The sequence below is a fragment of the Aptenodytes patagonicus genome, chromosome 9, assembly GCF_965638725.1.
Source record: "Aptenodytes patagonicus chromosome 9, bAptPat1.pri.cur, whole genome shotgun sequence".
In the NCBI taxonomy this organism is placed as follows: Eukaryota; Metazoa; Chordata; class Aves; order Sphenisciformes; family Spheniscidae; genus Aptenodytes; species Aptenodytes patagonicus.
In genome coordinates, this window is record NC_134957.1 from 21,748,546 (window position 1) to 21,770,082 (window position 21,537).

At 42.1% G+C, this 21,537-nt stretch overlaps 2 protein-coding genes and 1 non-coding gene across 7 annotated transcripts in view; 1 reads left to right on the top strand and 2 right to left on the bottom strand.

Annotated features, from left to right (window-relative positions):
- ATP7A (ATPase copper transporting alpha) overlaps positions 1-17,151 on the bottom strand; it is a 32,108-nt gene extending 14,957 nt beyond the window's left edge. For 2 of the 5 annotated variants that reach the window (XM_076347415.1, XM_076347412.1), the window contains exons 1-5: positions 17,101-17,151; positions 7,529-7,665; positions 4,029-4,518; positions 2,549-3,283; positions 524-730 (exon numbers count right to left, since the gene is read on the bottom strand). In XM_076347415.1, the coding sequence (XP_076203530.1) occupies positions 524-730; positions 2,549-3,283; positions 4,029-4,518; positions 7,529-7,636 (1,540 nt within the window). In that variant the 5' untranslated portion in view covers positions 7,637-7,665; positions 17,101-17,151. Of the gene's footprint in view, positions 1-523; positions 731-2,548; positions 3,284-4,028; positions 4,519-7,528; positions 7,717-16,589; positions 16,653-17,100 lie in introns of those variants that run through there. The other 3 variants (XM_076347413.1, XM_076347414.1, XM_076347416.1) reach the window with 3 other exon arrangements.
- A 1,114-nt stretch (positions 17,152-18,265) lies between these two features.
- Positions 18,266-20,715, bottom strand: COX7B (cytochrome c oxidase subunit 7B). The gene is made up of 3 exons (XM_076347417.1): positions 20,571-20,715; positions 18,997-19,121; positions 18,266-18,465 (listed from the first exon to the last, which is right to left on the bottom strand). The coding sequence occupies exons 1-3, from the start codon at positions 20,605-20,607 to the stop codon at positions 18,391-18,393; spliced, it is 237 nt and encodes a 78-aa protein (XP_076203532.1). The 5' UTR covers positions 20,608-20,715; the 3' UTR covers positions 18,266-18,390.
- A 225-nt stretch (positions 20,716-20,940) lies between these two features.
- Positions 20,941-21,056, top strand: TRNAL-CAA (transfer RNA leucine (anticodon CAA)). The gene is made up of 2 exons: positions 20,941-20,978; positions 21,011-21,056. It is a non-coding gene; the product is annotated as a tRNA-Leu (tRNA).
- The last annotated feature ends 481 nt before the right edge of the window (positions 21,057-21,537 follow it).

The window sequence follows — 21,537 nt, forward strand, 5'->3', positions numbered from 1 at the left end:
AATGACTCTTCATTACATCATAGTCATGCAACTATTTGTTCCTGCAAATGTAATTATCACACTGACGGAAGATAGACATAGTTGTCCTGACTCGCAGAGCTAAAATTAACTTACGGCTCTTTAATCCATGTTAATACTGTCCCTCTCTAAAAGTTCCCTTTCTAATACAGGCATGTATACTTCTACCTTTAAGGTGCAGACCTGGGCACGTCCCTCCAGTAGAAAGTATTTGTTTTAGTTTCAAAAGGATCCATATTTGATCCCAATACTCTTTTTGGAGCACTCCAACTCCTGCTTTTGCAAAGGCAGTCTCTAGCCAGCATGCCCACAAAGCAGCAAGAACGACATTGTTTTCATCCTATGAACCAACAGTGAGCAGACTATGTCCTCACCCATGAAACACACCAGCAACAGTACTTCTCTTGACAATGCACACATTAAAAATGCTGTACAAAAGCTAGATGGATTCTCTAAAAAAAAAAAAGCTTAGAAATTTAACAGATTACACTGACATTTATCTTACCGTCTTCTCTTCTCAAATTTCTCTCAATGTTGGCTACACACGAAGCACATGTCATTCCTGTGACTTGGACATAGCACTTTGATATAGTCTTTGTCTCTTGTCTAGCAGAGTGGGTTGGTGACACTTTGGAGGGAGGCTTGGTTTTGTGAGATTCCAGCTGCACTTCGGGTGAGGGCTGAGCTATTGCCACAGGTAGTTCTGCCTTTGCTGAAAAGCAGATCGCAATTCATGACATTACGAATAGCCATCGCAATGAGGTATGAGCTGGTACCACACCAGCCATAAATACACGCTGCTGTAAATATAGACCAAAAATGGTAATTGTACATGCCTTGTCAATCAGATTCATCCATTTGTCTGCAATTAAGAGTAAGCAAAAGAAAACAAGACAAACGGTTGGGCCACTGATTAACTTACTGTTTTGCTACCATTTTTCCTTTTGCCTTTCCTCATTGTATTTCTCTGTTCTGTTGCACATCCTTTGTCCTCTTCCTCATTGTACTTCTCTGTTCTGTTGCACATCCTTTGTCCTCTTCTGTAGGTTGTAAGCTAAACCTCTGCATTGCAACCTTAGTTTTACACACAATTTTATTGACTTTACCTGGAGCACAAAGCTGAATTTGTAAGCAAGTGCACGTTTCGTAAGCAAAGTCAGTGTTTTTAACCTTAGAGAAGGGCTCTCAAACTACAGACAAATGCTTCTTACAGCAATTCAGGAGATGCTATGTTTATGCAGGAGAAGTATGAAAGGAATTAAATGGGAGCACCTGACCACTTCTTCAGTTATCGCCATAAAATAGTTCACATACTGTATTTCTCAAAATTTAATCTTACTGAATCAAGAAATGGAGCTTCCTTGTCCCCTCAGGAAGCCTCTCTTCCTATTAATGTTCACCTGTATTCTCACCGTAAGTCTTCTGCATTCTACTATCTAGCCATCTGCTCCAACTGTGCAATTACTTTTAGCGTACCAGTCATCACAGTAAGCATCTGTACTGCTTTTGGCTGGGACAGTGTTAATTTTCATCATAGTAGCTCACATGGTGCAATCTTTTGGATCTGTGACCAAACAGCGTTGGGAACACACCAATGTTTTAGTTACTGCTGAGCAGTGCTTCGATGGAGTCAAGGGCTCCTCACCCCACCAGCGAGCAGGCTGGGGGGGCACGAGAAGCTGGGAGGGGACACGGCCGGGACAGCTGACCCCAACTGACCCAAGGGATATCCCACACCATATGGCGTCATGCTCAGCACATAAAGCTGGGGGAAGAAGGAGGAAGGGGGGGACGTTCGGAGTGATGGCGTTTGTCTTCCCAAGTCACCGTTACGCGTGATGGAGCCCTGCTTTCCTGGGGATGGCTGAACACCTGCCTGCCCATGGGAAGGAGTGAATGAATGCCTTGCTTTGCTTGGACGTGCAACTCTTGCTTTACCTATTAAACTGTCTTTATCTCAATCCACAAGTTTTTGCTCTTTTATCCTTCTCTTCCCCGTCCCACCGTGGGGGAGCAAGCGAGTGGCTGGGTGGTTGCTTAGCTGCCTACCAGGGTTATCTCATAACAGTATCATTTGAACTTCCTCAGTGATGTACACACTCTTCAGATCCTTGTCACTCCTGAGCCTGGTTAAATATCCCTTCACTAGTTACTCCACCAGAGCCAAGTCTTTGATAATTCACTATTAAAGAAACTTCAGCGCAGCAATCCATAATATTCTTTGCAGCTAGCAAAGCTCCAATTCCATATTCGTGCCATGTATATTATACAGTAGCAAACTGGAGCGCCATTCGAACATCAGTATTTATCTGACATATTTGTATTTCCAGATATCTCAATCGTTTTTAATTAATCTGATGTATTAAAGGAAGTGCACGTGTATTTAATTATCTCATTGACAGTGAAGATATAAAGCTTCTCCTGGCAAGCATGAAGTATCTGTCAACTGTTAAATTTCATCTCGGGTGGTACCAAATACTAAACAGAACTGCACAATCCTTTTAAATTTAAAAGTTTAATATGTCATTACCTGATAATGATGCATCAAATCCCATATCCTCTATTGAGGATCGCAAGTCTTCTGGGCATGTTTGCAGAGGGTCATATTCTATAGTCCCATTACGATTTGCGAGAGAGACATGAATAGCTTTTACACCTGCCTTTTGGGATATGACTCCCTCAATGGACTGCACACAAGAGTTGCAAGTCATTCCCTCAATATTTATCACAACAACTTGAGTAAGTGGCTGGCTAGCATCCTTCAAAGCTGGATGAGGAGACTTCAGTGGAGATGCCAGCGTGGGGAAAAGTGCTACATTTTCATATTTATCAGGAAGGCTGACTTTAAATGCCTCTGGAGACACTGCCTCTATGGCTTTTCTCAGTACGTCTATGCTAATTAAGTTTGGGTTATAGTTTATAATAGCAGATTTCTTCTCTAATGAAACAACGATACTTGTTACTGATGGGAATGCTGATATGGTACTCTGAATATTGAGAACACATGAACTGCAGTGCATGCCGTCAACTCTGAAAACAACTGTCTTTGTATCATTCACATCAGAGTTTTCTTTCAGTGCTGTCTCAGAGCCTTTGGTCTGAGTATTCCTCAACCTTTCCAGGTCAATAGCGCTGAGCTTGAGGGGTCTAGGCTGCTTTTTGAAAGACGCTGTGAAACCCGCAGCTTCAATTTGATGTTTTATTTCTTCTGCTGTAATTAGATGAGGCTGGTAGACAACAACAGCTTCCTGATTGTCCAGGGACACTGAAAATTGATCAATAAAAATAAGTGTGCATTACTGCCCTAAGCATAATAGGCACGTTGCGCTAAGAGCAACAGATCTTGTCAAAGCTTTCCAAGAATGCTTTAAATACTCAGAAATGTAACTGCAATAGAAAGGAGATTTAATTGGTTTGGTAAATATCAAACAATTTAGTTCTTCAACCACTTTTTGTCTAGTACCACAACAATTTTCAACTCCTCTTTTCCTCAATTTTTTGCTCTTTCCCCAGGACTTTCACAAATGGTGTTACTATTCCTTACTAAATTTATCCTTTTATCAGGGATCTGTGGCACTACATTTATGCCAAAGCTATTTATACAGATAATTTTGTCTTGCCTCTTAGATACAATCACATATATGCCATTATTAATTTTTAATTGAACAGAAAATATAAACTAATATTAATGACAATTAAAAAAAAAGACATCTGATATTAGAAATTTCTATAACTGGTAATAAAACTATGGAATACGACTACTCCAGGCTCCCTACCAAAATACAAAGCAACCACCGAATACTGTCACACATGTAACAGCAACAGCCTCACCACAATTTGGGCCCCTTTCCTCACTTCTAGTCCAAATTAAACATGGAACTAAATACCTGGTACCACAAAGAGTAACTCTCACACTAAGATGTCTAATCTAAACCTGAGATATCTCCACAATGCCATCAGAGAACAGCATGGTCAACTTCAATTTACATAAAAATACACTAAGGTTTTACCTTTAATCCGCTGAATTCCTTGCAATTTGCCAATCTTCCCCTCAATGGTGCTGGTGCAGGAATGACAGGTCATCCCCTCTACTTTCAGGCGCAGCACAACGCTACTTGCTTGAGACCAGCTGGAATCTTCACAAGTTCCAGGCATTACCTCTGGTGCTGAGATATTTAAATCTACTCCTGGGACCATTTGGATAATCTGCTTGCCATTTACAATGGAAGAAATAAAAGTCACCACTGCAGTTTTTTGATCGGAGGCCATTTTGACATCCACAATACCTTTGTTCTTTAGTAGTGTACTACAAATCTGTTTAGACGTTAGAGCTGACTGAGTAGGAATTGTAAGAAAAATAGTGTCAGGTAAAACAGGTTGTGGGTTTGAATCAGCTAATGTAGCATCAAATCCCATGTCATATATTGCTTCCTGCAGTGTTGCTGGAGTCTGCAGTTTTGAGTCATAAATGATGACCGCATTCTTATCCTCTAGAGATACCTTGCAAGGGAAAAAAAAACAATTTAGCAAACTGCAATACTGAGGTAAGAACTCATACCCTGCATGAGACTAGAAATAGCTTTTATTTGCATATATTAGTAATACTTGTCCAGTATAATTTTATCCATCGCTACTCACCTTGAAGAGTAAAGCCATACCAATAGCCATCATAAAGTAACTTCTACTCATCTGTGCAACAACATGGCTAGAAAGAACAATTCCCACCCCCCCAACCAGTTTCAGAATCCTTTACAAGTCTGTCTGGCCACTTTTGCTTATGACATCCAGACAGCATCAACACATTTAATGAAACTTCCAGAGCCAAACTCTCTTGAATTATGATGACTAACCCAACTCAAACCCAAAAGCAAGACAGCCCACAGAAAAAATTCTAATCACATGTACAATTTTGCAGTTAGTAGTAATTACCCTTAGGCTACAAGGATGGAATAAAACACTCTTTGAAAAAACCCACAGATTTAAGTAGTAGTGAAAGGAGTCCAGTATTTCTAGGCATCTTAGGCAGAGGCTGTTAACTTGCTACGAGCAATAAAGTGCATCAGACTTCACAGAACAAAATTCAATTTTGAAATTTAATATATGACAAACATTAAAGAAGCTGTTTTTCCTCTCTTTGGTGATCCAGAGACGTCCTGATTTGGTACTAACCTTTCACATCAGATGGTACACATATCCTCAATTTAATTTGCTCCCAACTGATGATATATCAAACACAATTATTGCAGTTTCCAAAGGGGAAAGCCGATGCCTGCTAGAGGCCCAACACATTATCATTCAATTCTATCTTTCCTCTGGGCAAAGGTACAACCTAAAGACCACAGTCATAATTCAATTAGACCAGTTAAATCGTTTTAAGAGCCACCTTTCTTCATTTTTGTCCCAATTATGGGCCTTAGCAGGATTAGCAACATGGACATTTATTGGTTTCATTGCAGTTAGAGGCAAAATAACCTAAATGCAACTGTTTGTCTGTATTAGCCATCTAACATTCATCTCGCTGACCTAATTCATAATCACTAAACAAAACCCTGTTTTACTATCTCAGGAGATCTTTCTGAAACAAATGCTCTGGCTAAACTGAAGTTCTGATGTTGTAATGAGGATTATTACTAAATATGATCTCTTAAAGTTTCTTAATAGTCCTGTTCTACTCAGACTAAGTTTTTTTTAATATATTTTCTTGCCAAGAGTAGTTTTAGAAATAGTATTCAGCTTTGGGGTAAGGTATTTACCTTAAAACCTGAATACAAAACACTCTTAATACTGTCCTTTTAAAAACCTGCTTCACTCCTTATGTAAAAGACACTACAGGATGCACATTGTCTTCAATCAAGTTGAAGTATGAACCTCTCCTCCTATCTCAACTCATCTGTATATTCTCAGAAATTAGCTGAAACAAAAATGCAAGGTTGATGATATTAAATCTTTTGCTAGAGTAAGGGAGAAAGGGAGGATTCTGGAGTCAGATTATTTGGGGGTATTATTTTACAGGCTGCTTTTAGCCTTCATCTGACTTCATGCTTGGGGATACCTAGTGATTTATCTGACCATACCATGCCACAGCCTAACGTTAACAGCGGTATCCCTATTTCTGGAACGGTCTGTTCAGTAATCCAAGATTCTGGTGTCAGAGCATAGCCTCATATCACATTAAAGCTCCATCAAAGTTGAAGGAAGATGAAGAATGATGCATCCTGTAAATATTGCTCCTGTTCACCAAAATTTCCATGTACATGAACATCTACTTCAGGCAAAAGGAAACTGTACTAACTAGTGCATCATTTGCCTTTGTACAGAACAGTGCACCACAATGAGCCATTCAAAATCAGCTAGAGGTAACGATCACACGCCCCCCAAATTAAGACAGCGTACCCTATTCTGGGAAGGAAAGTGTTCATCTAAGACATATCCACTAAAATAGAAGTTATCTTTTGATGACGCCAGGAAGATATTGTTTTCTTTAGAGTAAAATCAACCACTACAGAATGTTACAGCATGATTTTAGAACCTAGATACTAAGTAATTAAACTCTGCAATTTTCTGTTGCTGCTATTGTTAGGACAGTTCTTTCTAGCACAAACTAGGTCGTAACACTAATAGGAATCTCCCAGCTTTTTAATTGTTTCCATTATTAAAACTACTGTAAAATGACGTATTGTGTAGGAATAATCAGCTCACCCTGGAATACTCTACAGTCCAGTATTTTGCCCACAATAGAAAAAATACTAACAAAATATTGGTATCTCCTCTGACCTAAGGAAAAAAAGTTAAAATCAAGTCAGATCAAGGAAGTCTGGATTAAGGGCAAACCAAGTAGCTCTGTTCAAGAGCTACAGTTCTGCTGTTCTTTGTCTCATTTCCTCATGGACAGTACAAGGGAAACGAAACTTTAATGCTTGAAAGAGCTAGCAAGACTTTCCTTTGCCACCTGGATTACCTGCTGCTCTTATTTCATGAACCACAACAAAACAGCTTTATTTTTCATGGTGGGTCAACTACCACATGATTAACTGGACACCGCAAGCCCACAAATGCTTTTGAACCTGTGCAAGCGACCCCTGCGTACTATCAGTTTGAAAGAAAAGGCCTGGAGACTTGTGAGCAAATACTGACATTTATTCAGTAAAAGGGACAAGGACAGCTTGCTTTTTTCACCAGTGTAAGTGCTAGGGCTTTTGCTTTATCTTATTTAAAAATTTCCTGTTCTTGCCTTTTTTTGACTTTTTTCTCATTACTTCACAATACTGAATTAATTGTAAAGCAGAAAATTACTTAAGAGTAACAGAAAACGACTTAGCTCCCACTGCAGCAAAGTAAGCACTTGTTTTTCTCTTACACCAGAAATACACTACTGCACTTCTAACATCAGCTTCCCATGAAATGCACAGAATATACTCTTTCCACATATTTTCCTCCCTTGGTGCACATTTTATCATGGTTTCTCATATAAGAACAAAGCTTTGTAAGAAATAGCAATAGTGTTACTTACTTTAATGTTATGGATACCATTCATCTTCCCGACATGCTGTTCAATGGTTTGAACACAGGAATTGCATGTCATCCCCTCCACACCGATGACTATGGATTTTGCCTCCATTGTGAAATTCTACTCAAGTCTTCTCATTGCTGTTGGCCAAAAACAATTATGACGTTTGTTCTTAAATCATTTCACGACGACTGAAATCAAAACAGGGATTTAAGAGAAGATGTACTTGGCCACATGCAGTTCTAGTAGATGTCAAAATCTGAGCAAAGCTGAACCAGAAGGAGAACTTTAGGTATTTATTCCTATGGATTTTCAAAAAAGGAAGGTGTTCAGACATTTATATTTGATTTGTGTTACCATCAAGATCATTTAATTGCATGCAGCAAGCTGTGATTCACTGGTGTGCGAGACAAAACTCTATAGGGAGAAGCAAGTGAGAGAGAGACACACCAGCTCTTGGAATGCTAGAATGACAGAGGATGGCATGTAAGCGGCACAGGTGATGATCATGTTTTCCCACATTTCTCTCTCATATATTATCCTACGCTAACAAAAACATGTGATACTGAAATTAGCCCTAGGAAGCAAATCAAGCTTTTTCCACATCTCATTCAGAAAAGTCTGAATATTATCATTATTATTTTTGCTCATAAAAACAAGCTCAGAAAAAAATGACTGAACCTAAATGAAATTAATTTGTAGAAATAACGGCTAATGCAAAGGACTTTTGTCCAGTGCATAAACTGTTAAGTAACAGAGAGGAAAAGAGGGCAAAAGAAGTTATTTCCACATATTTTTTTTAACCTTTTGAAAATTTGCATTATTTTTTCCAATGACAGAGAGGTTAGTGACCAGGAAAATGATCACAGCCAACTGCTTAATGTTTGGCTGCAGTAGAAGCAACAGCAAATTTTGATGATTAAGTGAACAGGTAAAGTTAAGCACGTGCTTAACTCGTTTTTTTACCCCAAGGACTTATCTTGGGAAAACTAAACTACATTAAGTATTAACAATGTTAATTTTCTTGCTCCTTGGGTAACATTTCAGAACTGTTCCCTGTCATAGAAGGCCTGAAAGTTTCTGGTTTTGCTTTGAGACATGCTACAAACCATGTAAGAATACAAGGATGTTTCATCACAGAAACAGTTTTACCTCACTGATGCACAAAACTAAATGCTGAAGCTTAATCAACAGGAAGTAAAGACAGTGTAAACCTCTGAATTAGTGAGGTTTCCAACAGATGAAATACATATTTTTTCCTTTAACTGCATTTTGTGTGAAGAGCCAGGAACACATCACAAATTTCTGTCAGCCACTAACCTGTGGGAGAATTTAACTATCATTTCTAGGTCAAAAAAGAAAAAGAAGTTTAACTATGTAAACAACATGAAATATAGTCTGAGAAGTTGATTTTAAAGATTTATTTTCCTAATGCATCTCCTAAAATCCTCAAACCACCAGCTAATTCATCTGAACTGTGGCATTAACCTTCGTATTCTGATAGGCAATAAGAGTTTTGTTCAAGAACTACACAGTAAATGACTAGAAAAACAAAGAATTAGCACACATTAATGATAAGCATGGCTAATGGACAGGAATGTTCGGCAAGGCATAAAGGAAACCTCGCAGCCATAAGGACTTTGAACACCTGTATGCAACAATGTAGGAACCTTTTTCACTGACACATGCGGAGAGCCTGAGCAGCACTCCTACAGGTATTTAAATCTGATATGAACCTTGAACAACCTGTGACATCTGACTTTCCTGCAAGGCATCAAGTATTTACTCTGAATGTATCGTAAAGCACTAAGGGTTCATCCTTCCATCCCAGTCACGGGTGAAGTTCGGAAGCATAAGGGCTGCGAGCAGAACTCGAGACTGTCGGTGGCTGTGTCCTGCTCTCGTCCTGTGTCTGGATGCAGGTGTGGGCGCACGCAGGACACACTGCAGCATGATGTGGTCTCAGTGCCAGGAGACAGAGGAAAGAGCTCCCACAAAGTGGGGCCTCAGGCAACGAGAGCTTTGATTATTGCTAAGGCTGGCCAAGAAAATAGCATTAACGCTTGCACTGGCTGTACTAACGGGGTGCTGCTGCCTCAGAAGATAAAACAGTGACAGCAAGTTACTATTGCTAAAGAAGGCATCATATTATGCTATAGTCAGTAGAAAACAGTAACAGTAACTCATCCCTGCTAAGAACAGAAATAAGACAACTCTAATAACTCTGAAGAGTTATTACAGATCTTACTTCTCGCCTACTCTTACAAGATCTGAGTTATTAGAAACACACACAAAAATATTTGTATGTAAATATTCACACATTACAGAAATATAGAACCATCACCTGACACAGACGAGAATTATGAATCAGCAGAAGAGTGTATTTTAAGCAAACTTCATATGGTAGGTCCTCTCTCATAGAATCATAGACTCATTAAGGTTGGAAAAGACCTCTAAGATCATCAAGTCCAACCATCAACCCAACGCCACCATGCCCACTAAACCATGTCCCTAAGTGCCTCATCTACACGTCTTTTAAATACCTCCAGGGATGGGGACTCCACCACTTCCCTGGGCAGCCTGTTCCAAGGTTTAACCACTCTTTCAGTAAAGAAATTTCTCCTCACGTCGAATCTAAACCTCCCCTGGCGCAACTTGAGGCCGTTTCCTCTCGTCCTATCGCTTGTTACTTGGGAGAAGAGACCGACCCCCACCTCGCTACAACCTCCTTTCAGGGAGTTGTAGAGAGCGATGAGGTCTCCCCTCAGCCTCCTTTTCTCCAGGCTAAACAACCCCAGTTCCCCCAGCCGCTCCTCATCAGACTTGTTCTCCAGACCCTTCACCAGCCTCGTTGCCCTTCTTTGGACACGCTCCAGCACCTCAGTGTCCTTCTTGGAGTGAGGGGCCCAAAACTGAACACAGTATTCGAGGTGCGGCCTCACCAGTGCCGAGTACAGGGGCACGATCACTTCCCTGCTCCTGCTGGCCACACTATTTCTGATACAGGCCAGGATGCCATTGGCCTTCTTGGCCGCCTGGGCACACTGCCGGCTCATGTTCAGCCGGCTGTCAACCAACACCCCCAGGTCCTTTTCCTGATGATGAGATGATGATGATGAGATGAGCCTCTCAGGCTCATCTGCACACTCAGAGGTACAAGATATTTTTAAAAACACTATAAAGCTAGCCAAGAAAATACATACTTTCATGTCATCGTATTGAAATATGATCCTTACTGATTACCTCAGCTCTTCCATAAGGAATCCTCAGTCCATACAGAGCAAACAAAGACATAATTGTAACTCCACAGTCAGGGAGCAATGAATATTCCCACAAGGCTGAAGTACAAATAAAGTTTCAAAAAGTACTTGACTCACAGTGTGTTTTGTGAGCACAACCAAACACATACAACTAACTACAGTGAGACACAATAGTCTATCTGAGACAGAGTCAACCTGTTCTCTAGTAAGGTTTGGATAGAAGTGAATTTAAAAGCGTTTCAGGTACATGATCAACTTGAACTGCCCTGACAACTGCACTAATACTGTATTTTGAAAAAAAATATAAAGTAAGGAAATACTTTGGCTGTGACCTGCTATCTAAAACAATCAAAGGTTGGTAAGATGTCGCCTTGGATGAGAGTTGGGGTGAAGCTCTACGCCAGTCTGAGAAAGTCTGCTGAGCTCCTGGCTATCTTGGCTGTTCTTTGGTTTAAGAGACTCAAGCTACAGTACAATAATATCTATTATTACAAGAAGCTAGGATACAGCGTTACAGTCTTTTCTATAAGTCATGTGTCAAACTAACAGCAGCCATGCATGTAGTATGGTGAACTAGTACTACTAATCACAGTAGCCATCAGCACTGCTACCGAATGCCCACCAATGCATAAAAAAATTAACTGCTTATATATGTAAAAATAACATTATACTTTTTTTAACATCTACTATTATTATAGTTTGTTATGGACAAAGTATTTCCTCCATTTTCTCGGTGTGTTTCCCTGCCCTTCCACCGTTCATTTCACATATAATCACTTCCACCATTTTTTGCATGGCCTCACGTTCTCCTACTTAAAAGGTAGCCTGTGGAAAGAGAAACAGGAATTATTAGAGCTATTCTGCCTTAGTGGCCTAATTAACTAAATAAAGTTTTTAAAGTGACTTCAAGTATGATGGATGATATTTAAAGAAGTGGAAGAAAATACTCTGATTGCAGTAATTCAGGACCACTTATAAAGCATGTTAGAATCCTATTATGTCAATAGAATGTCCTGTTTATGTTTCAGGTGTATGCTTCATACAGACATAATCTTTCCTCTAAAATAAAACACATTATCTGCTATTTGTGTTTGGATTTAAAAAATAAATCAGAAGCAATCAAGCTTCAATCATTCCACTGCCCCAAGAAGTTTTTTTTTGTTGGATTGGCGAGTTTTTTTAAAGACTGCTCTCCCAGGACTAACTGATCAGGGCCCCATGGCATTAGGCATTGTATAAACACAGCAGAGAAAATCCTTTCCTAGAAGAGATTGTAATTGAAACATGCAAAAAGCATAAAGGCATAAGAGAAAAAGATTTTTTATTTTTTTACCCCTCAAGGCCCCAAAGTACTAGGACTGAATCCAGAACTTCCACCACAGAATTTATCTATTGCATCAAACTGTCTCTTCTTTTTGTTCTCAGACTTTTAATTAAGAAGTACTACTGGATCTATACGATGTATGCATCATTAACAGCTCTCTGTTGGTGGGGAAGATGACAAACAAGGAATTTTATTTGCTTTCTTGCAAGTTGCTAACAGTTTTCATACCATTTTTAAAAACAGGCTGTTCTCTAAAAAAATGAGATGTGTCCAAATCTAAAGGTAGAAAATGAGCCATTTGTAAGCAATGCTGTCTCTTCACATCAGTTACATTGTATTATTGACACTGAATTGAGAAACAGCACATTCACAATCTCAGGTTTCTGTACAGCCTTACTGAGATTTCTGAAGACTGAATTGTCTGGATTTCCAGTGCCCCTAATGCTTTAAAGAGATCTTGTTCTTGGAAGGAAGTATAGAGGTAATACATAGTGACTGTTAGTGTACACACATCCTTTTTCCTCCCCTTACAAAATGCCCAGGATGACAAGCTAAATTTAAAAGCTAGTACATGCTTACATCTGAGACAGTATTCTACCTTGTTATATTCTATTTCATTTCTAACACTGCCTCCCTTATGAGTGCTTCCTGGTAGAAATACTCTGGCTGAAATGTAAAAGAAATTTTTTTGTCCTAATTTCCTCCTTCTGACAACATTAAATTAAGAAAAATTCATGACTAAGCAGCCTGAAAAATATTTGTTACACCAATAAATTATGACTAGATGCACACAAGAGGTGTACAAATATTGACAATTTAATCCTAGTTCTCCTTATATGTGTTAATATTTTACCAAGTTCACATGAAAATGGATGCAGAAGTCAAAAGATCTGCATGAGGCTGTGTAGCAGTCCGTGTATACTACAGCAATGGCTTGAACTCGGAACACCCTGTTTCCTCACTCTTGCCATCCATCACTATATATCTCTGTTTGTTTTCTCCCCCCATTTAAAAAAACCTTATATATATATTAAAAATAATGCATATATACGTGTGTGTGTGTGTATATATATATGCATTAGCTCAAAAGAGAACCTCACTGTACAAGGGACAGCTACCGTTCTGGCAGGATGCAGCTGAAACAATCACAAATCTAAAACTTCTGTAATATCCAAAAAGCTTTCTAGGTGACAACATATATTTTATAAGCTGACACTGAAGATCTCAGTTATTACCACGGACTGCAAGGCAAATGACTGCTAATAAATAACTTGTAATTCAAAGTTATTATGGACATATTCTTTTAAGTGAGATGCTAACTAAGTTATGGATCACACATTGGTTTAGAGAAGAATAATGGTTTTATTCTTAACCAATGCATTGCTCCATCTATAAAACACCACCATCATCAATTAGTAAAGAATTTTAGGATTTGATGATGCAAACAAATGGCAGCCCCCCCCCCCCCCCAATTTAATCCAACAGCTATGTATTTAGAATACGAGAAACCAAAAAGCTTCAATTTAACTACTGCTGTTTTGGAGTATCATCTAATGCGGCTTCATATTACGAAGCGCCTTGGCTTTGAATAAACTTTGTAAAAGCTTTTTGTACTCTCTACTGTACTATTTACTGCTTAATACCTTTAGAAACTCCCATTTTCTATTCTCTTTCATTACTTTCACCTGTGTTTTGCAGCACACAAAGCAATAGTACTTCCTTGCTTGTATATTAACGCCATCAATGAAGCAGCAGAGCCCTAGAAATAATCTGGCTCTGCAATAGCGCAGAACCAAACATGGTAGGCTACACGTGGAGGAGCAACGCTCAGTGACAGAACAGGAGGCATACAAAGGGTAATTATAAGCAAAACAGTATTTGGGAACAGACATAAGTCCTTGTATTTTTTTTTTCAGGTACAATTTTAGGCTTAACACTTGGATTGCCTGTGTGCAAGTTAAAATCCAAACATTTCATTTTCTTGCAGAAAGTCAACTAGTGTTTCTATTCAGTGAATGAAGCAACAGAAAGAGAAATAATTTATACTTCCAACAGCAATTTCTTCCTATGGAAAGGAAAAATAAACAGCAATCAAACACAAGGTGACTGAGAAACTCAGATTCTTCTCTCTAAACCATTTTTTTTTTAATACGCTAACAGCAGTCTTTGTAAGTAAAATATCTGAAGCAAGACAAGGTTTGATGAAGTCAAAGTTAAGCCATTCACAACCTCACACTTAAAAAAAAGAAAAAAGAAAAAAGAAAAAAAGAAAATACAAGCAATGCGAAAAGGAAGTTACAACACTGGTAAAAACCCAGACTCTCACTTTACCCCACAAAAAACACTTTAGTGCTTCTAGTATCCAAGCTAACCCAGGCACCACAGTGTAACAAAGCACTGTGTACCACAAACATGCTTTGTGCCTGTTCTAGGATCAGTACGGATACATAACTGAGAAGCACACTGGCTAACTGTACAACTTCAGTTTTCACCAAAGTTTTTCATATACAATTATCTTGAATTTATAGCTGCTGAAACTAAAAGAGGTCAAAGCTAGGCAAAACTCACACAAACACCAGAAATAGAATCTGTCAGATTTAGCTACAGCCTTTGGACTACTTTAGTTTTCTACACGGCAGAGTCCTACTTTATAGCTCGCTTTATTTAGGGCAGCAGAAAGATAAACTACTAATTACACTATATGGAAAAAAGGTACCTGTCCCTAAAAGTCTGCAAAGACCTATGAAAAAGAGCAAAGGACAGCATGAAAGGAAAAAACTGTATCATCTCATCCTTGGGCTTACAGAAGTGCTGGAGAATGGGTTACGGGAGATCTGGTCCAATACGAAAGAACGAGGTTTTATTACGTTCATTGGCAAACAGATATACTTGAAAGTATGACTAGATATATGAGGTTTAATCATTGAGGGAGAAACTGCACATCTATAATAAATACCTGTCACAGACAGCTACGTGATACTCTAAATAGGTTGTAATTCATGTTGCTCAAGACTTTAACAAGTCTTGCTTGGTCAGCAGACTACGGAAATTGCTCTAAGGGACTTTATTTCTATACAAGCTGCATGAAAAAAAAAAAGTACACACTGAAAACATTATACTTCAATTCTAACAAGAGTTTTATAATACTTGAGACAAATTCTTAGCAAAATCCTTTTACTTGTTTGTGTCCTTCCACCACCTCTTCAAAGTCAGATTTTTGGAGAACATGAATGTTCCCCTGGAAGAATCATAGCAAATATTAGGAACAGAATATCATGTATAAACCCTTGTTATGTGAGCATACTACGGCCAACTGGGACTCCTCATTCTTGAGCTTAGTCTCAAAATACACGGCAGAACAACGTGGAATGAATTGTACAAGTGAAAATAAGTAGAATAAACCACTAAATGACATGTAATGCTAGCTTTTACTTTCCCAGTTCACCACCTGGGAAGGAAAAAAGCTTCAGGTCTTTTCTCTGCAACAAAATACACTATAATCATTAATTTCTAATCAAATTGTGTTTGTGCTCACACAGTGCATCGTAATACACACAACTAACTTCCACATTACCAAAGAAAAAAATATTTCTTGGTCTATTTACATTCACAGATACAATTCAACAAGTATTTAAGTACAGAAATGCCATCTCTGGTGACTGCATAAAAGATTTTAAGGAACTTCACACTAACAATAATTATGTGCAATTTCCAGAACGTGGATACAGAGAGGCAACAGTTAAGCTGGGTTTGCTCTTGCTCATTTCTGTGAGATTTTACCCCAAAGCATCGTAAACAACTATTTGCCCTTTTCCAGAATATTTACACTATGTTTTTAACGAAAACATTGGAAAAATGTACTTGTGCACAGAGTGCTGCCATCACAAGGCAAAACGCTAAGTAAGATGTTTTGGAGGTACAAGTTAAGCAGCTCAGATTTGAAAAAAAAAAAAAGACTTTGGAGAAGAGGCTGAGTGCCTTTTGCACTCAAATTCATTCCAAGTCTTTCTCTGAAGATTGCCAACAGCAGAAGAGGTACTTTTTCAAATCTTATCAGTGAGCGCACACTTACTGTACACCAAGAAGCAAGGACATCTCAACTGCGGGCATCCACTTACAGGAACAGCCCATTACGCTTCCCTTCAGTTCCCCGTTCGACACTACTCAACTCGCTGCCATCGGCTGCACGCCAAAGAACCCCCAGGAGCGTTGATGTGACTCCCCACCCTCAGCGTCTGCCTAGCACTGGGAAAAAACCGCAGGCGGGAGCAGCTCGCACAGAGCGAAGAAGCAGCTGAGCAGGAAACACCGTTTTGGATTCAGAGCCGCGTTTCGGATCCACAGCCCTCGTTAGATCTGTTTCCGAAACGCCGAGTCACCCCCGTGCTCACCCGCTGCTCGCACCCCCCGCAGCCCACGCGAACTCCCCCGGGATGAGCCACACGGCGCCGTTTGTCTTAGAGCCGGGGGGGAACCTCACCACGCTTCCTCGCCCCTCCGAAGCGACAGACCTCCGCGGCGGACCGCCCGGAGGTGCCGGAGTGCCGCGGCCGAACCGAAGCTGCTATTTTCGGGCTTGGACCCTCTCCCGGCCGCGGGTCGCCGAGGGACGGCCCGCTCCCGCGCTGCGCCTCAGGCAGGGGCGCGGCAGGACCTCCCCCCCCCCCCCCGCTGAGGGGACACGTAGCGAAACCCGGCGCCGAGTCTCGCCGCAGCCGCCTTCACGCCTCCCGCGGGAAGCGCCGGGCAAATCCCCTCCCTGCAGCCACGGGCGGGCCGCCCCCGCCTCCCGCCAGCCCGGGCCGCCGTGACAATGGCTCCGCCGGCGCCTGGGCAGCGGCAGCCGGGGCAGCCCCGAAGAAACTGCGTACTGGCTCCGTCTGCCCCGCCATCGAGGGGGAAGGGGGAACAGGGAAGCCCCCGCCCCCCCGGTGGTGGTGGTGGTGGGGCGAAAAACAGGCCACGCCGCGGCGGAGCAGGGCCGGACTCACCGGAGGCTCCGGGCGGCGCAGACTGCCTCTCCCCAGCCCGGGGTCGCGCCTGGCACTTTGCCCCATGCCCCGCCCCGCCGGGAGCGCGCCGTCACGTGACCAGAGGCCGCCTGTCCCCGCCCCCGTGACGTGAGCGGGGCGGACGGCGGAGGGAAGCGGCAGCGCCGCCCGCCCGGGAACCCGCCCCGCTCCTCCGCGGCCGAGGCAGCCCCGACTGCGACGGTTACCGCCTCCGCGGCGCCGCACCCCAACGGGCACCGGCTGCCGAAACACGTTATTTTACAGGAAGCTGGGCGGTGGGTCCAGCAAGGGCGCCCTGCGCAGTACTGCGGCTGGGCTCCGCCGCGTGAGGCTGCCGAACTCGAGCCACGGCTTCAGCCCCCGCCGCTCAGAGCGCCGCAAAGCTAAACGGCGTTCGAGGGGGTCCCTCCGTTCGAGGGGGTCCCTCCGCTCGAGGGGGTGGGCGCCCCCCCGAGTCCTACCTGCTGGACTCAAACGGGCGCTTTCGCCTCAGCCCCGGGAAAAGTAGCAGCCGGGAAGAAACCAATAATTAAAATCTCTGAGGAAGGTAAAGGCAGCCGTTTCGTACATCTCTGCTCTATCAAAAGGCAGGCTATTTGGGTTTTTCAGGGGTTCAAACTGACTCAGAGGTTTAACAGAGTCTGCACCTACCCCTAATGAGTTTCCTAACAAATTCTGATTACACAAGAACTCAATAGAAAAGTTCCGTTTCTCTCAGCATCAGTGAGTAGCAGCGCTGGGATACCGCCTACTTCCGTGGAGCGTCTCTGACTCGAAAACTAAGTTCTTTGCAACTCTCAAAGGCCTCAGAAACAGCTTATTTGCAGGGTGATTGAAGACATAAAAATACTTCTGTGGAAAAAAATGGGATCTCAACAGAAAATATGAACTTTGTCATTAGATGTGCAGCAGAAGTCAGAGGTAGAGTGATGTGAACCCTGCAGAGGGAATGCACGTGAGGTTCATTTAAGCACACGCATCTGGTTAAATGGACGACTATACGATGTTTTGGATTTGTCCATTATCCACGACTGACCTTTACAGGAATAACTGGGACTGCCTAAAATAAGATTTAATTGAGTTTTTACACTATTTCTTATACTTCGGCAGACACTGAGCATAGAGGAAACCTAGAAGAGCCAGACAGGTTTCTAGGTATGTTTATTAGACCAGGAATGCCACTGTTCAAGTGGTAATCAGTGAACACATGCCACTATATGATCATTTTTTCAGTGAAAGTTTAGACCAGTTCATTATAAGCCAAGGCTGTTACTCCCTCCATTCTTTCGGAGTGATTCTGCCAACAGGTGACAAGCCCCACTCAATTCCAGCTTGTGTAAACACCTGTAGGAGGATAAAAATCAAGATTATTAACCCTGAAATCAAAGAAACCTTCTGATAGAGGGCTATTTGTATTGTTTTCAGATTAGATTTCTTGTATGAGAACATGACATCTCATTCATCTTCTAGTAAAGCAAGTGGAATATATTAATAGTGAATATTTAAATACTTCAGTTTTCTATTTCAAAATATCTAGCTTTAGAACAAAGCATCTTTGTTAAGTAAAACCTCATCACCATAGTGTTATTTTCGTCTATAAATTCTTCTGCTAAGACCTCTACCTGTAGAGCTTTGAAATCCCAAGTAAAATAGAGAACACTTGTGTTTCTACTACATTTTAAAATCAAGCAATAGACCGACACAGAAATTTGTGTAACAACTCAAAATATGAACCAACACAACTTTCATCTCTATCACAGTACTATTCACTTATATAAAAAGCTCCTATTCAAACAAGTAAAGCCCTTGTGAAACTTAATAGCTTGCAAGTTTACAGCTATAGTCACAAGAGTGGTGAAAAAAAGGACGACTTACATATGCCCAGACAGCAGTAAAAACTGCGGCTCCACCAAGGAGTACCAGGTTTCCATATTTATCATGGAAGTTAGGCTCATACTTGCGATGAGCTTGTCTTACTGCAGTATGCTGAATGCCACGAGCTAATAAATGTTAAAGAGAATTAGAAGTACAGAAATCAACTAAAATACACATTCAAACCATCCACAATTGTCACCTCCCACCAACAGAGAGGCAAGCGTAAGCATTAAAAGACTTTAAGAGAAGCTGAAAAAAATTAATCTTTTGGACTTAGAGCTTTGGAATGATTCCAAAACATAGGATATACAGAAAGCCTTGCATTTTGTTTCAGCTCTCCCAATTTCTCTCTAGAAAGTTATTCCTGAAGTCTAATTCCAGTAAGAAAATCGTCCAAGTTACCTTTTCCATTAATATATCTTCTCTGGGTCCTCAGTGTGGAAGTTCAAGTACACTTTTAAGTATTACTATTTCTCTAATAAAATATTTTGGTTAGTACTTAAAAGTTTCAGATTTCTATATGTAAATATCTATATTGCCAGTATGTGTACCTAATATAAGCATTTTCAGGGTGAAGCTCACCATCGAATTAAGGGGTTGAAGATAGTGGGTATGAGTAACACCTTTCTCATTCCTTCAAGATTTTTGAAGGGAGGGGAGGGAGATGAAGAAGGAAGTGGAAATAACTGTGGGCCTTCGCACGAGGTAAATAACAGAGAACAAAATACGGGAGGATATCTTCACATGTATGATGTATATTATAAATGTATGCTATAAAAGGTATTTATTGAGGAGAAGACAGAGCGAAGAATCAAACCACCAGCTTCAAAACACAGAGATTGCTTAGTAGTTGTGTACAAAGCATTTGATGAGACAGTGATATGTGCATAAAGACAGACATTACAAAATATAATCTTTTAGTTTTAGGTCAATGGCTCACATTTACCCAAACACGACTAGAGAAGATGATGGCAATACCCATAATGCTACTACATCCCTAGCATGCTCTGTGAGGCTGCACAAGTTTTTCTTTAAACGGAAAAAAGAAGCTTGAACATCTACCGAAACACTGCTAAGCACGTTTATTTTAGGTGCACGCACCTCGGGCTAGGCACATCATGAACCAGGACCGGATTTGAGAGGACCGGGTTAAGCACTAGGGAGTCTGTCACCGAAGAGGTAACTTTACCCTTGAGTTTAAGGACTGGTCATTGCCTACACCTTGCCACTTCAGGTTACAAAACCTGGATGTGCCTTTGGTTACTATCAAGGAGAAAAAGCACCGAGGAAGGGAAGCCAAGGTCAGCTCAAGTAAAAGCAACTAGGAGGTAAAAGAGGCAGAAAAAAGAAAAAGAAAAAAAAGGCGGCAGAGGAAGGACGACGAGACAGCCGCCCGCAGCCCCTCAGCTGCCCTCACGACCCTCCCCCGCGGGCGAAGCGAGCCGAGGGACTGTTCAGGGACAAGTCCTCACAGGGAAGGCGAGAAACCAGGGGGAGACCCCCTGACGAAACCGCCTGCTCCCGCGAAACACCCCCAGCACATCTACACTCCAGAGAGCCTCTTCCTTGCTTACCGGTGAGGTTCAGAGCAGTCCTAGCCACAGGGAACATGCTGACAAGCGGAGTACAACCCTACCGCCGGCGGGACGCCGCTACCCTTGGCGAGCGGTGAAAAACAAAATGGTCGCGCCGGAAGTCGCCGATGCGCCGCGCTACTGAGCGGAGCCCTGTGGGTAATGTAGCCGCGCAGTGGCGGCGGAAAGGTTCCTCCTCGCTACCGCTGAGCGAGAGCTGGGGAAGCTCCGCAGCCGGGAGAAAGAGGCAGGGGCTCCTCTCCAATGTACAGGCTCCGAACCCTCTCCGCGACACGGTGGGGAAGGCGGGAGGCGGGCGCGGCCGTAGTGAAAGCGGTAAGAACCTCCCGGCGGCGCATCCATTCGCAGTGTCAGGATGGCCGAGTGGTCTAAGGCGCCAGACTCAAGGCGTTCCGCGCCTTCCCGAGGCGGGCTGGGTATTCTGGTCTCCGTATGGAGGCGTGGGTTCGAATCCCACTTCTGACACCACTTTTTCTCTCCCCCTCCCCGCCGTAAATTTAAATTCATGAAGGGGCCGAAGAGCCAGGCGAGGTTTTAGGGCAAACAGAAATTGCAGCGAGGCCCGCGGCGCCAGAAATACTTTCTATCGCGTCCGCGAATAGAGAAATAAAAATCGAAGCACGAGTAAAACCACGGTTTTCTGTGGCCACTACGCTCGAGAGCCCGTAAGCCGTTACACACCGGCTGAGGATTTCCCGAATGCCTTTACGATTTTAACAATCTTTTTATTGCGACCCAGCAATATACGCGCGGGTATAAAATTAAGCAAGCGTACGCCTTGGGGGAGCTATCGATTAAGTTCCTTGGAGTTTTATTCTAGATTGCCTTTTCGGTTTCTTGGGGCTTACCGACGTGAGGCCTGGCCTCCCGCCGCGGTGCCGCCCCCCGGGACCCCGAGCACGCTGCGGCTGTGCAGCAGTTTGAGGTGCTTAAAGAGCCGCAGGCG